Source organism: Saimiri boliviensis, chromosome 4 (genome assembly GCF_048565385.1).
Source record: "Saimiri boliviensis isolate mSaiBol1 chromosome 4, mSaiBol1.pri, whole genome shotgun sequence".
NCBI classification, from domain to species: domain Eukaryota; kingdom Metazoa; phylum Chordata; class Mammalia; order Primates; family Cebidae; genus Saimiri; species Saimiri boliviensis.
The window spans coordinates 155,538,158-155,555,900 of NC_133452.1; the positions used below are offsets into that span (position 1 = coordinate 155,538,158).

At 43.2% G+C, this 17,743-nt stretch overlaps 1 protein-coding gene across 2 annotated transcripts in view; it reads left to right on the plus strand.

Annotated features, from left to right (window-relative positions):
• CAP2 (cyclase associated actin cytoskeleton regulatory protein 2) overlaps positions 1-17,743 on the plus strand; it is a 151,094-nt gene that overhangs the window by 124,159 nt on the left and 9,192 nt on the right. For both annotated transcript variants that reach the window (XM_039462690.2, XM_074398478.1), the window contains 4 exons: positions 9,227-9,416; positions 10,901-11,076; positions 13,095-13,218; positions 13,320-13,402. In XM_039462690.2, coding sequence (XP_039318624.1) covers positions 9,227-9,416; positions 10,901-11,076; positions 13,095-13,218; positions 13,320-13,402 — 573 coding nt within the window. The remainder of the gene's footprint in view (positions 1-9,226; positions 9,417-10,900; positions 11,077-13,094; positions 13,219-13,319; positions 13,403-17,743) is intronic.

A 17,743-nucleotide genomic window follows, 5' to 3' on the forward strand; every position in this document is an offset into this window, starting at 1 on the left:
TGATAGCTTATTTTTGATCAAATTAAAACTCAGCCAGAGGGTGCCCTGACTCATGATGAATAATGTAGACTCTGTGGCATGTCATTAAATATGAACATGTATGCCTTGTACATTTTCAAGTCTTCAGGCCTCTCTGGCCTCCTCGTGCTATTTACAAGAGAAAACTGTTCTTAAGCTTTTATATCTAAATTTTCATTTAGAACTTGTACCAAACCCACACCTTGGGGCTATTAATCAAAGGGAACGGGCAGAGTCCCAGATGATGTATTGGTTGTCCAGTGACAAAGTTCACTCTTCTGCACAGCTCTTCCCCGGAGTGGCTCTGGCCAGTGTACCTGACCACAGCTGCTTCGTTCTACTTAATTAAGTTTGGGCTTCTAGGTCCCTTTTGGGCCTCTGGGTGGCCAGTTACTCTCATTCTGCTACGGAAGGGTTCCATGTTGCTCAGCAGGGGTTAGAAGTGTCATCAACTAACAAAGGAGCCTCCACTGCACAGACAGATAATAAAGTTAGGTTGGAAGTGAGCTCTGTGAGTTCAGCCTGACAGAGACCACATAATTAAACCAACATGGCTTGAGCATCTACTAGGACCAAGTTCTGGGCAAGGGGCTGAGAACACAAAGAGGGATAGAAGGCATTGTGGACACTATTCCTGTCCACGGTAACGAACATTCCAGCTGAAGAAGATAAGCAATGCACCATGATAGAATAGGGAGAGCTGCATGCTGGGGGCACGCGCAGAGTACGACGCTTGCGTGCACCAGGACAATGTGGAAGGTACGGCCCATCCTGTAGTGCCGTGTGGCTTTAGGGCCAACAGCAACCTGGGCACTTGTTAGAAATCTCAGTCCCCTTGGCGGGGCGCAGTGGCTCACACCTGTAATCCCAGCACTTTGGGAGGGTGAGGCGAGTGGATCACCTAAGATCAGGAGTGCGAGACCAGCGTGGTCCACATGGCGAAACCCCATCTCTACGAAAAATACAAAAATCAGCTGGGCGTCCTGGCACAGAACTGTAATCCCAGCTACTTAGGAGGCCGAGGCGGATCCCAATTTACCCTGGGATCAGTAGCAGTGACTGGAACCCTAATACTGGGATAGCAGTGACTTGAAAACAGATAGGGTTCAAACACATTTGCTAAATCCACTGTATTCATTTGTCATCACAATGAAATTTCCAAAGTGTTAGTCTGTTAACTATAGATCGTGTCTTGTTTTTCAAAAGCTGCATTAAAAAATATATATATATATTTTTTGACAGAATCTGGCTCTGTCACCCAGCCTGGAGTGCAGTGGTGTGATCTCAGCTCACTGCAACCTGCACCTCCCGTGTTCAAGCAATTATTCTGCCTCAGCCTCGAGAACAGCTGGGATTACAGAGACCCGCCATCATGCCCGGCTATTTTTTGTATTTTTAGTAGAGACAAGGTTTCATCATGTTGGCCAGGCTGGTCTCAAACTACTGACCTCAGGTGATCCAACCTCCTCGGCCTCCCAAAGTTCTGGGATTACAGGTGTGAGCCACCGTGCCCAGCCAAAATGGGTATTTTCTTCTGTCCAGTGATAGGAATGGAATGGAGAATGCATTTTATTACAGGAGCAGCCATCGGCCACCCACATCTCCTCTGCTCCTGTCCCTTGTCACCCTCTGCCTTTCATTCTCAGTTGTTGTAAACTCAGGAGACATAAAATAATATTAGCTTAAGCAAAATGATTTTCTTAAAAAGGGAAAATGCGGGAAGCTGCAGATTATCTCCTAAAGGTAAAACAAACTTTTCATAAAATAGAGCACGAAGGCAAGCCCTGCCCACAGTTTATTGGTCCAGTCTGCACTCTTGTTGCAAACTGAGCATCCCTCAATAAACAAAATACAGTATAGAGCCAAAGGTAAATAATCTTTCTAACAGCTATGATTTTGCCTTAACCCTCACCTCTGCTACCTGCTGAGTATGGATAATTTGAGAAAGTACAGACATTTCTGCATGTTCCTGAAATCTGAAAGAAAAAAGCCTGAATTCAGTGGTAGTTCTGACTTAGGCCCTTCTGGCCAAATGAAGTAGCTGTCCAGCTAATTCAAGCCACATGTCCCTCTTGGTCTTTATATAACTGTTGGCCCTCTACAGTTTGTTTCTTTGATGGGTATACTCTGCTATGTTTAACTCTGGAAAGTTTTCCCATGGAAAATTTAATTTTATCTTTCCTTTTTTATAAGAAATTGTATTCTCAAGCTGGCAGACAAGAAGAAAAGACAATCTGGAAATTCAGATTTGATCTAAATACCAGCAAAGCCAAACTAATAATTACAGTTACATATCAAGGCAATGTATGCAGAATATCTGGATCAGTTGAGCATATTAGATTATGTTCATTGTATTCTTTTACTTTCTTTTTGAGACACAATTTTGCTCTGTCATCCAGGCTGGAGTACAGTGGTATGTCACAGTTCACTGCAATCTTGCCTCCCAGGATCAAGCGATCCTTGCGCCTCAGCCTCCCGAGTAGCTGGGACTACAGGTGTGTGCCGTCATGCCCAGCTAATTTTTATATATTTTGTAGAGACAGAGTTTTCACCATGTTGGCATGTTGGCCAGGCTGGTCTCGAACTCCTGACCTCAAGTGATCCGCCTGCCTCAGTATCCCAAAATGCTGGGATTACAGGCATGAGCCACCATGCCCGACAGTGTGTTCATTATATTCTTTGGACTCTACTCGGAGGGCTTGGTCTGCTTTTATAAAAAATTTTTACTTTGGGCATGTAGAACAGAAGTCACCACCTATGTTTTTTGAAGGGCCACATCTGGGTATACAGGTGGCGCCTAACTTAAGATGGTTTGAGTACCCATACAGGCATTCTGTTTTTGACTTCAGTACGGTAGTTAATAAATTACCTGAGATATTCAACACTTTATTGTAAAACAGGCTTGGTGTTAGATGGTTTTGCCCAACTGTAGACTCATGTAAGCGTTCTGAGCACATTTATTTAGGCTAGGCTAAACCATGAGGTTCAGTAGATTAGGGGTATTAAATGCATGTTTGACTGTTACAATATTTTCAACTTACAATAGGTTTATGGGACAAAACCCCATAATAAGTCAAGGAGTATCTGCATAAATTAAGAGGAAAAACAAACATAAAAACACGAAGTTACTGGTTTACATGTACTCATATAGACAGCACGTGTTATTCCCAGGCCATTTTCTGATTTTAAGCTGTCATTACTTCTCCAAAGCAACTTTGCTTTCTGTTCAGTCTTCTTTTCATCTACTGCCAAAGCTCAGATCTTTCCAGGTCACCAAAGGAATGGCATACAGGGACCACAGAGGGTGGGAGGAGTGAAGAATCGCGAAACCGTCAGATATCATCAACGAAACCATGAGATCTGAGTCTTTATGACCTTTCCCCTGGTCTTTCTATCTTGAGACAAAAGTGTTAGGAGCTTTGCTTCTAAAGAAAATGGAACAAAATGGGCTCCACAATTCCTTCATATTCGTGGGAATATCTTTTTATTTCGACTATATTTAAGTACCGTTAGTACTTTTATGGAAATCTGAAATTCCAGTAGTGTTCTGTTTCCCCGAATTGACTTTTTAAAAACTATTAATAAATGTACGTCTAAAATATTATACAGCACTTCACTGTGGTATTATTAACAATTCTATGTTCTTGGAAAGGCCCCCAGAAACTTTGTTTTCATGAACAGAGAAAGTCTCAAAATTCTAATAAGTGGAGCCAGGTGCAGTGGCTCACACCTGTAATCCCAGCACCTTGGGAGGCTTATTTGAGCCCAAGAGTTTGAAAACAGCCTGGGCAATGTGGTGAGACCCCATCTCTACCAAAAAAAAAACTTAATTATAATAAGTGATAAAAATAAGAGAATAGACACAAATGTCATAAATTTAATTCAGTTACACTCATATTATACAGGATGCTCATCTTTTCGTTTATGTGCAGCCTTTTTACTTGACTATAGTCTTCCAGTAAAAGTGTGCTATAAATATGAATGTAAAAATTGCAAGTTCTTTTGGAAATTAACAAATTTGGAAAGATAATCAGTTTCACTAAGTTATTGATCAACATACATCTTGCATAAAATAGAAGTTAGTTTTGACATTGAAAATATAAACACACCCTACAACATAAATTTGCAAAGCATGTTTCACTCCCAGAAAGGCTGTCTGATTTATGTGTATTAGGCCAGCTCTAAAACTGGTAGTTCTTCCTCTTAATCACTCCCTCCTATTATGGTATATGAAAGGCTTATCATCCTCATGTTTTGTGTTCCATATTGCACAGGGCCATTTGGGATTCTTTGTCCTTGGAAAAATTAATAAACAGTATTTTATTAAAATGTTCAGTTGTCACTTTGGGAGGCCGGGGTGGGAGGCTGTCTTGAGCCCAGGAGTTCAAGACCAGCTTTGGTAACATAGTGTGACTCTGTCTCTTAAAAAAGAAGAAAAAAAAAGTTCAGTTGTAAAGCATTGGTAGTCTCTACAGTTGTAGCATGAAGATGTAAGTGTATTGTAATTGAAATGGCTTTGTAATTTTGAAACTGCTTTTATTTTTTGAGACAGGGTCACTGTCTCCCAGCTGGAGTGCAGTGTTGCCATCCGAGCTCACTGCAGCTCAGTCTCCTGGGCTCAAGCAGTCCACCCGCCTCAGCTTCCCAGCTCCTGGGTAGCTGAGACAGCCATCCCGTAACAACCACACCCAGCTAATTATTTTACTTTTAGTAGCGACAAGGTCTCACTACCCAGGCTGATCCCTCACTCCTGAGCTCAAGTGACCCTCTCACCTCAGCGTCTCAAAGTGGTTGAATTACAGCCATGAGCTGCTGCACTGGGCCTGAACTGCTTTTAAAGTGTATGATTGGACACCTGTACTTTGTCACTGCTACCTAGAGATCATTAATGGTAAGCAGGGTGGTTGATGGGCCATGATGGTTCAGAGACGGGCGGCTAAAGAGAATCAAACCGAGAAACAGAAGGGAGTGTATGTTGTGTCCATGAAAGAGAGTGGGAGGAGGGGCTGCTAAAGGAAGGGTGAGGGAGAAGAGAAACACCCATAAACAGTGCCACGGCATGTCAGCTGTTTCATTTTGTGGGTTTATGTGCAGTCTCCACAAATACCTAAAGACAGGTGGCTCACAGCATTGCTACCACTAAGCTAGTTCTATGGAAGGAACAGCTTAACAAAAGCTGTGCTACAAGCAACGTAATCCACCTGTTCCAAGAGAGACTGTCAGGTGATACTTGGACTTTTTTGGTATCTGCTTTTTAAAAATGGGTAAGAACACTAATAGGTTGCCTCACCTGTTCTTAATTTTTTTATTTTTTGAGACGGAGTTTTGCTGTTGTTGCCCAGGCTGGAGTGCAATGGCGTGATCTCGCTCACCACAACCTCTGTCTCCCGGGTTCAAGCAATTCTCTTGACTCAGCCTCCTGAGTAGCTGGGATTACAGGCACACACCACCACACCCGGCTAATTTTGTATTTTCAGTAGAGATGGGGTTTCACCACGTTGGTCAGGCTGGTCTCAACCTCAGGTGATCCACCTGCCTCGGCCTCCCAAAGTACTGGGATTGTAGATGTGAGCCTCCACGCCCAGCCTCCTCTCTGTTTTTTCTTGGGACATCTAAAGACAGTGTCAGGTTGTGATTCCACTTGTGGCCAGGTACATAGGAGAATGTAGAGAGCTTCCGTGTCATGTTCTGTAATCTCCCATAGAACGAGAAGAGGAGGCAAAGATAAGTGACCCTGCAAGGGGCAGCTCACGGAGACCCAGTGAAGGGGACATCTGATCAGTTTGATTTTGAGTCCGCTGTACAGTAAAGCCCCTGAATGCTGATTGGAAAGAAACCTTGGAAACAAGAGCCTGGTGTTGTGCTCTTGCTAGGGCTGATATGGGAATGAGCCAGGACATACAAAGGATTAGTCCAAGGCAGAGTTTCAACAGGTCCTGAGTTCCCTTATTTTTTGGCTTTTATTTTCAACTGGTGTAGCATTAAATCCTTTGTCTCATGTTCCTGGGCCAGCCATCTGAATGTATCAAAGTTCCAAAAAGTGGAATATGTGGCTTTTTCATTTCAGTGTCCTTCAATGGCTCTTGGAGAGAGTCTCTCTGAATTCCGAGAGCCAGGCAACCATCTAAATCATTCTAAGATTTAGAAGCCAGCATCGTCTCCCCTTTCCACAAAATAGGAGTGTACAGCTGCAGTGTTTCAGATGTTGAGAGAGGGGGCTGTCCCTTCACTGGCTGAAATCGATTATAATGTACTTAGGAGTAAAAGGAATACTTTGTGGTTCTCAGCGTTTGAGGACCAGAATACTGTTTGATGCGCAAAGCTTCTATTACCCTGTCTTTCTGATTCAGAGCGAATTCTCAAATCTTATCTTAATAACATAGAAAATACTTCAAATACTGGGGAGAAAAATGGTCAGTCTCAGGAACTGTGAAATCATTTTCTACTTGACGCAAGAGTCCTATTGGAATTAGGCTGCTCTTCCTTAGAAACAAAAAGCATTGCAAATTAAATCTTCAGGAGATGAGCTCTCCAGCCTGCAGGGTTTCTAAGATGTGTATTCTGAATAAGAGAATAATCTTTTATTTTCAGGGTAATTCTACGCTTAATAGGAATTATTATATAAGTACTTTGAAAATTGCATTTGTTTTGTTTTGTTTTGCTTTGCTTTGACACAGGGTCTCACTTCCAGGCTGGAGTGCAATGGCGTGATCTAGGTTCACTGCAACCTCCACCTCCCAGTCTTAAGTGATCCTCCTACCTCAGCCTCCCCAGTAGCTGGGACTCCAGGCATGCATCACCGTGCCCAGCTAATTTTTTGTATTTTTTTTTTGTGGAGACTGGGTCTCACTTTGTTTCCCAGCCTGGTTTCAGACTCCTAGACCCAAGCAATCCACCCTCCTCAGCCTCCCAAAGTGCTGTGATTACAGGTGTGAGCCACTATGCCTGAGCCAGCATGCTTTGTTTTGTTTTAACAGAAAACTTCTACAGGTTAAGAATTCCTGATTTTGATACTGCATAATACTAATACTAAGTTGTTTATGACAATAAGGATATTCTGTCTTCATTAATATTTGGCACTTAACGTAATGTTTTACCTTCCATATTTGATACTGAAAATTTATGAGCCTAAGCCACATTTCCATCACTCCCAATTTGTTAAGCTTCCTCACTATTGAATTTGTTTATAATTCCTTATTATAGGTATACAGTTCTACTTGAGGATTTAAAAGTAAAACAGGGCTGGGCGCAGTGGCTCACGCCTGTAATCCCAGCACTTTGGGAGTCTGAGGCAAGTGGATAATTTGAAGTCAGGAGTTCAAGACCAGCCTGGCCAACATGGCGAAACCCTTTTCTACTAAAGATACAAAAATTAGCTGGGCATGGTGGCACATGTCTATAATCCCACTTACGTGAGAGGCTGACACAGGAGAATCACTTAAACCTGGGAGGCAGAGGTTGTAGGGAGCTGAGATCATACCACTGCACCCCAGCCTGGATGACAGAGTGAAATGCCATCAAATAAATAAATAAATAAATAAACAAATAAATAAATAAATAAATGTAAAACAGTACATAGGCCAAGTTTGTGGAATATGTGTTTCCATCCTACCAGTTTTAAGTTCTATGAAAATATCATCTATGGGATCTTTTCCCTAAATATTAAGACTGGCACTTCAGGAGGCCAGGGCAGGAGGATCACTTGAGGCCAGGAGTTTCAGACCAGCCTGGACAACATAGTGAGACCTCATCTCTACAGAAAAAAATAAATAAATAAATAAAAATTAGGCAGGCATGGTGGTGTGCACCTATATTCCCAGGTATTCAGAAGGTTGAAGCAGGAAAATCACTTGAGCCCAGGAGTTTGAGGCTGCAGTGAGCTATGTTCATGCCATTGCACACAGCCTGGGCAATAGAGTGAGACCCTGTCTCCTTAAAAAGACAAAACTGAACTAAAGCAAGTCTCCCCCTTGTCTGTCACCTCTTACTGCCGTTTGAATTTGTTAGGCTCTCATACTGAAAACAAAGGTTGTCCTCTACGCAGCAGTGAAAATAAGAATAAGCATCGCTTCTGGATCGGGAATCATCTAATTTTCATTTGGTTCACTAATAACCAACATTCAATGAAAAGTCATATGGGTCCTGCACCCTCATGTTGGAAATAGATGCTCAGTGCCACAAAGAAAAATTAGCACTGAGACAAAAGGATTTTTCAGCAATGCAGTCTTTACTTCCTGGACTGCGGGAAGGGTACCCTCACTAGCCATCTTGCCATGAGAGTACAATGAACAAAGGAAAACACACACACTTATCCCTTATGCATTTGGGGTCATCCTTACTGCTGTGTCTGATCTCTGTTGGCTGGAGTCAGAACTCACAATCTAAACTAAAACCTGATTGGCTAACAACGTAAAACTTTTCTAAATAGCAGTGGAGAGCTGGGACATGCCTGTGAGCACACTGATATCTTGGTTGAAGTACAAGGACAGAGAATATACTGCGTGCCTGTAAGCATGGCATGTCTAACAGCTACATAGGATAGGGCTTCATAAAGTTATTAGCACACTTATTCTTTAACAAGAAAGGAAACCTTAAAAAGGAACTTTTCAACTTCCCACACCTCATTACCTTCATATTTGACAAGCATCATTGTCACATATGGGCCTTGTTTGGGGGTCAGTTTGAGGCAGGTGTATCTGGAAAATCAGGTCCAGAGAGTTTCTGTATCTCTGTCTTTCACTGCTCAGAAAGGTTCAGAAACATCCAATAACCACCAAATATTTTTAGCTTCCCCCATACCACATTGGTGGTTACAGTTTCTGGTGTCTCAAAAGAGCTAATCCTTTGATCAATTGGACCACTTTTTTCTTGTGATTCTAAATTGGCCAAGGCCCAGAGTCATTGTGATCCTGAGCCTTGCACCTGGACTGGTGAGTATGGCTCATTGGCCTCTGACTTGGCAGCAGGACTCATGGCCACGCAGATGCTACTTACAGACAGGGCCACATAGCTGAGTCATGCTCCTCGTTCCCAAGCTGGAGCTACTTTGGTTCAGATCCTCGTAAACAGACCCGCGATGCCCAGGTGTGCCCTCTGGGAGCGTTTGCTGAGTCTTCAACCCCTCATTGGCAGTAGGTTTGGACTCATTCGGGCAAAATCCCACCAAGGGCGCAGTCTCAGTGCAACACTCTGTCTTCTGTCTTCTCAGGGTCCTGTAGCATCCACGGCATCAGCGTTTTCTGTCCTGTCTGCTGGGCCTGGCCTTCCTCCACCCCCTCCTCCTCCACCTCCTCCAGGGCCACCTCCACTTTTTGAGAATGAAGGCCAAAAAGAGGAATCCTCTCCTTCACGCTCAGCTTTATTTGCCCAGCTTAACCAGGGAGAAGCAATTACGAAAGGTGAGAAAACAAGACCTCGAAGCTGCCTCCCTTGCCCTCTGGCTCCCAGACACAAAGAGCGGCCAGAGCCGCAGTGACAGATATATCACTCCATCGCTATCCCAAGCATGCAGGGAGAGCGGGGCTGGTGCTGAGAAGACGGGAGCCTGCCGTGTTCTTTGTGTCCATGCAGACGGGCTCGGGGGCCACTGTGCAGACCAGAAGGAAGACCTCGGAGATGCTGGGTTCTAAATGGACCACTGTGCTGCGTCCTTGCCTTACCCCTCGGCACTTCCACATCATCGTCTGCAACCCAGGCATCAAGATCAAGTGAAATAAAAATGGCAGGCTAGGTGTGGTGGCTCACGCCTGTAATCACAGCACTTTGGGAGGCCAAGGAGGGAAGATTGCTTGAGCTCAGGAGTTCAAGTATAGCCTGGGCAACATAGTGAGACCCATTTTTACCAAAAATTAACAGAAATTAGCTTGGCATTGTGGCAGACACATGTAGTTCTAGCTACTAAGGAATCTGAGGTGGGAGGATCCCTTGAGCCCAGGAGGTAGAGGCTGCAGTGAGCTGAGATTACACCACTGCACTCCAACCTGGGTGACAGAGTGAGAACTTGTTTATAAATAAATTAAAATGGCAAACCTTAGCTCCTCTGTCCTGAAGCAGTGTACAGGCTTATCAAAGAATTATATCCCCTCTATACTGGGCTAGGAGCTAAGAATCCCATATTCTAAATTTTTTTCTGGCTCCAACTGGCTCTGCTATGCCCTGTGAAACTCATTTACAAAGTAAAGGAATGGATTCATAAAGTCAGTTCCATATTCCGATATCTACTCATTGGAATGCCTTAACCTTTTAGGCTGTGTCTGGAGAATGATTTAGCCGTAAGAGAAGAAGTAAGACGTGATCCTTTTTCGTGAGGTGGTTTGATCTTTGCAGAATTTTTGTGTGTCATTTTATCTCCCAACAGAAGAAGTTTAAAATAAAAATACTTGGTGGGGTGCCATGGCTCATGCCTGTAATCCCAGCACTTTGGGAGGCCGAGGCAGGCAGGTCACTTGAGGTCAGGAGTTCAAAGACCAGCCTGGCCAACATGATAAAACCCTTTCTCTACTAAAAATACAAGAATTAACCAGGTATGGTGGCGCTCGCCTGTAATCCCAGCTACTTGGAAGGCTGAGGCATGAGAATTGCTTGAACCCGCAAGGCAGAGGTTGCAGTGAGCCAAGATCGTGCCACTGCACTCCAGCCTGAGTGACAGAGCGAGACTCCATCTCAAAAAAAAAAAAAAAAAAACAAACTTACAGTACTGCTATCAACTGTAAACTTATACAGGACTCAGATCCTGCATCCTAACTTGGAGAAAGCACTAGTCTGTTTTGAAAGTGGCATTACTAAAAGTTCTTGTGCTCTTTATAGACACTTGTTGATCTACCAAGTTAGAGACATTTCCCTTTGCATAAACTAAATGTGTCCGTGTGTGTTACCCTCCTAGGGCTCCGCCATGTCACAGATGACCAGAAGACATACAAGAATCCCAGCCTGCGGGCTCAAGGAGGGCAAACTCGATCTCCCACCAAAAGCCACACTCCAAGTCCCACGTCTCCTAAATCCCATCCTTCTCAAAAACATGCCCCTGTGTTCGAGTTGGAAGGAAAGAAATGGAGAGTGGTAAGTGAAGTGCTTTAACCTGTATTCCTGACACGCACCAGTGAGAGGACCAAGAGCCGAACCATGTACCAAGATCCAAAGGATTTCTTTTAATTTTTTATTGATATATAACGTGTACATATTTATGGAGTATCTGTGGTATTTTGTTACATGCGTAGAATGTGTAATGATCAGCTGGCCGGGCGTGGTGGCTCACGCCTGTAATCCCAACACTTTGAGAAGCCAAGGTGGGCGGATCACCTGAGGTCAGGAGTTCAAGACTAGCTTAGCCAACATGGTGAAAACCCATCTCTACTAAAAATACAAAAATTAGCTGGGTGTGGTGGCACACGCCTGTAGTTGCAGCTACTCCGGAGGCTGATGCTGGAGAATCACTGGAACCCAGGAGATGGAGGTTGCAGTGAGCTGAGATCACACCACCTCACTCCAGCCTGGGTGACCAGAGTGAAACTCTGTCTCAAAAAAAAAGAATGTGTAAGGATCAAGTCAGGGTATTTGGGGTGTCCATTACCTTGAGTATTTATCATTTCTGTGTGACGGGAACATTTCAAGGCCTCTCTTCTAGCTACTTTGAAATATATAAAAGTGTTGTTAACTATAGTTACCCTACTCTGCTATTGAAAAGTTAGAATTTAGTCCTTCAGACTATCTGTTTGTATCCATTAACCACCTAAGTGAAGTGACAGAGGAGAAAACCACAGGCTAAAGTAGAAACCAGGGTATTTCTGAATGCTTCCATAAACTTTATTTTCACGAATTCTCATGCATTCTTTTCTTCAACTTTTTAAATTATTTTGTAAGTGGTTGTAAAATACACGTAACATAAAATGAACTGTTCCCCTTGTTTAAGTGTCCAGTTCAGTGGCATTAAGTCTGTTCCCATGGTTGTGCTGCCATCACCACCACCCAGCACAGAACTCTTCTCATCTTGTGGCACCGAAACTCTGTACCCTTAAATAGCTCCCTATTTCTATCCCCGCGCCCTCCCAGCCCCTGGCAATTAGCATTTTACCTTCTGTCTCTATGAATTTAGCTATTCTTTCTATAAACTTTTAATCCGGCAGCAAGACAGACCATTAATATATGAAACTGACTGGGCACGGTGGCTCACACCTGTAATTCCAGCCCTTTGGGAGGCTGAGGCCGGCAGATCATGAGGTCGGGAGATCGAGACCATGTTCGCCAACATGATAAAACCTTGTCTCTGCTAAAAATAAAAAAATTAGCTGGTGGCACTTGCCTGTAATCCCAGCTACTTGGGAGGTTGAGGCAGGAGAATCGCTTGAACCTGGGAGTCAGAGGTTACAGTGAGCCCAGATCTTGCCATTGCACTCCAGCCTGGTGACAGAGCAAGACTCTGTCTCAAAAAAAATAAAGAAAATTAAAAATATGTGTGTGTATTTATATATGGTACTGAAAAGTCTGTGCCCCACTTTGATGTGCTGTGAAATGTTTCATTCAGTCTTACAGGTAGAGGGATTGATACCACTGTACCCTACTGCTGCCACCCGCCACTGTCCAGGCTAAGTGTGTGAGCAGGACGTAGACACTTCAAATGGGAGGGAGAGCTGGTGTCTCCTGCTGATCTGTAGGGCTTCCCTAAAGATGAAGGACAAAAGTCCCTGGAGAGTTATCATTGCCTTGAAAACACATGGGGCTTAGACCATTGCTGTGACCCTTCATCAGCCCTGTTTGCCCAACTCCTGTTTGACACAGCAGGTTTTGCTGCAGCATCAAGTCTAGACTTGGCATCAAGGTCTCAACAAAAAGCTCTCACATCCCTGCTGCAGCCTCCCATCTACTAGGGTGCCTGCGACCTGATGTTTACAAAGAGATACTGACCTGCTTCCAAGAAGTGGTTCTGTTTTTCCCATTGTAACAATGACAGAGGAAGGAGATGGTTCCAAAAGAATATATTGTAAAGCCATATTTCATGCTGAGCTCATAGTAATTTCAGAGTGTGGTGGATTCCATTTGTATATCCTTATGTTTCATATTTGTATTTGTTTTAATTCTAGGAATACCAAGAGGACAGGAATGACCTTGTGATTTCAGAGACTGAGCTGAAACAAGTGGCTTACATTTTCAAATGCGAAAAGTCAACTCTTCAGATAAAAGAGAAAGTAAACTCCATTATCATTGGTAGGGCAGAATTATGGCTCTATGGTTATGATGATGTTATATAAATAAGTTGTATATATTTAGTGGAGTTGGTTTCTCGGTATTTTTTTTTTTCCCCCTAGACAACTGTAAGAAGTTTGCCCTGGTGTTTGACAGTGTGGTGGGCATTGTGGAGGTGATCAACTCCAAGGACATTCAAATCCAGGTGAGCAGCCTTTCCAGCCATGCTCTAAGCTGTGGCCTGGCACAGACCATCCACTCTGCCTGCAGGAAAGGGCCTTGCTCTCCTATGGCCACCTAAAATATTACCATTCCTGTTCCTTCTGGACCCAGCTCTGTCATCGGTACACCCCTCTCTTACTTCTCAGTGTTAGTTCCTCTTTTCAGTCTCTTCTAACAGATCCCATTTTATGTTTCCACTACTGGCACACCATCTCTATTTCAAAGACAGCTAACTGGCCTGGCTCGGTGGCCCACACCTGTAATCCCAGAACTTTGGGAGGCCAAGGCAGGCAGGTCACCTGAGGTCGGGGAGTTCCAGACCTGCCTGGCTAACATGGCAAAACCCTGTCTATACTGAAACACAAAAAATTAGCCGGCCATGGTGGTGGGTGCCTGTAATCCCAGCTACTCAGGAGGCTGAGGCAGGTGAATCACTTGAACCTGGGAGTCAGAGATTGCAGTGAGCTGAGATCATGCCACTGCACTCCAGCCTGGGCAACAGAGTAAGATTCCATCTCAAAAAAAAAAAAGTTCAGCTAACTAATCTTTATATCCCCAAAGACTTGCACAGTACCTGCACATAGTAGGTATCCAGTAAATGTTTGTTGAGTATGATTTGAGTGAATCAGCTAATGCATGAATAAAAATACTGTGAGACTCTCCTAGTATGGTTAGTACCATTCCAAAGAGAACTTTTTTCTCAGAAAAAATTGGTCCTGGATCATGAGGAGGAAAAGTTTTTCTAAAACAATCAGTGAGATCAGAAAAACAACCTGGGAAGTAGGGTTGGAGTTGAATTTACAAAACAGAGGAAAATATGTGAATTAAAATCTTCAATAATTGTGTTTTAGCCAGATGGAATTTTATAATATGCCAAAATCTGAAGGACTTCTTGGTTTTGGCCAATTGTAACTTCTATCTTTTTTTTTTTTTTTTTGGAGACAGGGTCTTGCTTGAGCATAGACTGTAGTGCAGTGTTGTGATCATAGCTCACTGCAGCCTCAAACTCCTGAACTCAATTGATCCTCCCACTTCTGCCTCCTGAATAGCTAGGACTACAGGAGTGTGCCACCATCTGGCTAATTTTTTTATTTTTTGTAGAGACAGGGCCTAGCTGTACTGCCCAGGCTGGTCTCAAACTCCTGGGCTCAAGTGATTCTCCCACCTGAGCCTCCCAAAGTGCTAAGATTACAGGTGTGAGCCATCATACACAGCCACATAACTTCTATCTTTAATTACATTTTTTTCACATTATTATCCTTTACTATCTGATATTTCCTAATAATGCTTGTTAAAATTGGAATCTGGTTTTAGGGATCTTTATTTCTTTTGTGTTGTTGGGCTTCTTACCACTGACACTTTTTTTTTTTTTTTTGAGACAGAGTTTTGCTCTTGTTACCCAGGCTGGAATGCAATGGCACGATCTCGGCTCACCGCAACCTCCGCCTCCTGGGCTCAGGCAATTCTCCTGCCTCAGCTTCCCAAGTAGCTGGGATTACAGGCATGCACCACCACGCCCAGCTAGTTTTTTTTTTTTGTATTTTTAGTAGAGACGGGGTTTCACCATGTTGACCAGGATGGTCTCGATCTCTCGACCTCGTGATCCACCCGCCTCGGCCTCCCAAAGTGCTGGGATTACAGGCTTGAGCCACTGCGCCCGGCCCGACACTTTTAATTAGAGTATGTTTGAGTGTATGTTTTACATTTCACTGTCCATTAAGAAGTTGGGGCTGGGAACAGTGGCTCACACCTTTAATACCAAGAATTTAGGAGGCTGAGGCAGGTGGATCACTTGAGCTCAGGAGGTCAAGACCAGCCTGGACAATATAGTGAGATTCTCTACTAAAAATAAAAAAAATTACCCTAGCATGGTGGCGGGCGCCTACTTGGGAGACTGAGGTGGGAGGATCATCTGGGCCCAGGAGGTCAAGATTGCAGTGAGCCATGATCAAGCTGCTATACTCCAGCCTGTGTGACAGAGGTAAACCCTGTCTCAAAAACAAAAAATGGCAGTGAGCTAAAACAAGAATCCTTGCCCACATGAAGCCTAACATTCTGGAAACACTATCTCCCAGTTTTGTTTTCCTTTTTTATTTTGAGATGGAGCCTTGCTCTGTTGCCCAGGCAGGAGCACAGTCTCGGCACGATCTCGGCTCACTGCAACCTCCACCTCCCAGGTTCAAACAATTCTCATGCCTCAGCCTCCTGAGTAGCTGGGATTACAGGCACCCACCACCAGACCCAGCTATTTTTTTGTATTTTTAGTAGAGACAGGGTTTCTCCATGTTGGTCGGGTTGGTCTCAAACTCCTGACCTCAAGTGATCTGCCTGCCTCGGCCTCCCAAAGTGCTGGGATTACAGGTGGGAGCCATAGCACCCAGCCCCAGTTTAGTATTTCTGATCACCACATTTATTCATTTAATAACACCGCCTTCTCCTTAAACTATTATGCATGAAAATGTTAAGGAAGTCACTCATCTTCAGAAAAAACCCAGTACCTCAAGGATGATCATGGTTCATAGAAACCTAATGAGAACACACATTCTGAAGAGCTGTTTTGGATGGTGGGAGTTCCTATGTAAAAAACCAGGCTTTTGCCGGGCGCGGTGGCTCACGCCTGTAATCCCAGCACTTTGGGAGGCCGAGGCGGGTGGATCACGAGGTCAAGAGATCGAGACCATCCTGGTCAATATGGTGAAACCCCGTCTCTACTAAAAATGCAAAAAAGTAGCTGGGCATGGTGGCATATGCCTGTAATCCGAGCTACTCAGGAGGCTGAGGCAGGAGAATTGCCTGAACCCAGGAGGCGGAGGTTGCGGTGAGCCGAGATCGCGCCATTGCACTCCAGCCTGGGTAACAAGGGCGAAACTCTGTCTCAAAAAAAAAAAAAAAAAAAAAAAAAAAAAACCAGGCTTTTTCCCACTTTACATTATTTTTAATTTTATGAAACTAGAATTAACAATAGTAAAGTAATATTTGACGGCAAAGGTGAGAGGACATGTTTAACCATAGTCATGCAATCATAGTGTGTTACAGTTGAAAGCGTCTCAGAAATAATGCAATCTAACACACATACCACAGACACACCTTAATTTTAGAGAGTTTGTTTCAAGATCCCTCTTATTCTTACAGAAATTGAGCTTAGGTAGCAACGGGTGGAACCATATATAAGGAGTTCGCATTTTTTAATGTAAATATATCACATTCAAAATACACAACCAAGTAAATTAAGTATAAAACATGAAACCATGGAGAAAATAGGAAGTTCTAAATATTCATCATGATTTTGGGGGGAGAAAATTATTCTAAACCAAGAAGAAATAGAAGAAATTTTCAAAACAGATAGGCAGGTATGTCTACCGAAAAATTTAAAACTTCTGAATTCCATACAATGGAATATTGTGTAACCATTTTTAAAGTGATCTAGAAAGATAATTATTATATTTTATCAGGAGAAAATAATAGTCTTATACCATTATGTAGAGCATGATTTCATTCTTCTAAATGTACACATGTAAATACCTATATATGCACACACATATATATATATCCTAGGAAAAAGTCAGAAGGAATATACTACATTTCACAACTGAGTTAAGAGTTATCTGTGGAACTCCTGTAGCAAAAATCATACTTCATTTGAAGCTTTGAGATTCACATTAAAATCAAATTCACAGCAATGAAGATGCATGGTTAAAAAAAAAAAAGAGTAAGAAAATAGAGGCAGAAACAAGAAGAGAATCCCTTCTGTCATTGCTTCTGTTTAATAATGCATTATAATTTCTAACCTATGCAATAAGATGAGAAAAATAATTGAGAGATATAAAACTGGGAAAGGAAGAGACAAAAATGTCCTTATTTCTCAACAAAATAAGTGCCTTTATATAAAACCCAAGAGATTCAAGAAACTATAAAACTAAAGAAACATTCAGCAAGATAGTAGGATATAATATGAACATGTAAAAATCAATAGCATTTCTTTCTACCACAAATAGGTTTTAGAAAATGCAATAGAGGCTGGGTGCAATGACTCATGCCTGTAATCCCAGCATTTTGGGAGGCCAAGGCAGGTGGATCATGAGGTCAGGAGATCGAGACCATCCTGGCTAACAACGGTGAAACTTCATCTCTACTAAAAATACAAAAAATTAGCCAGGTGTGGTGGCATGTGCCTGTAGTTCCAGCCACTCAGGAGGCTGAGGCCGAAGAATCGCTTGACCCTGGGAGGTGGAGGTTGCAGTGAGCCAAGTACAGTGCATGGTGCTACTGTACTCCAGCCTGGACAACAGAGCAAGACTCTGTCTCAAAAAAAAAAAGCAATGGA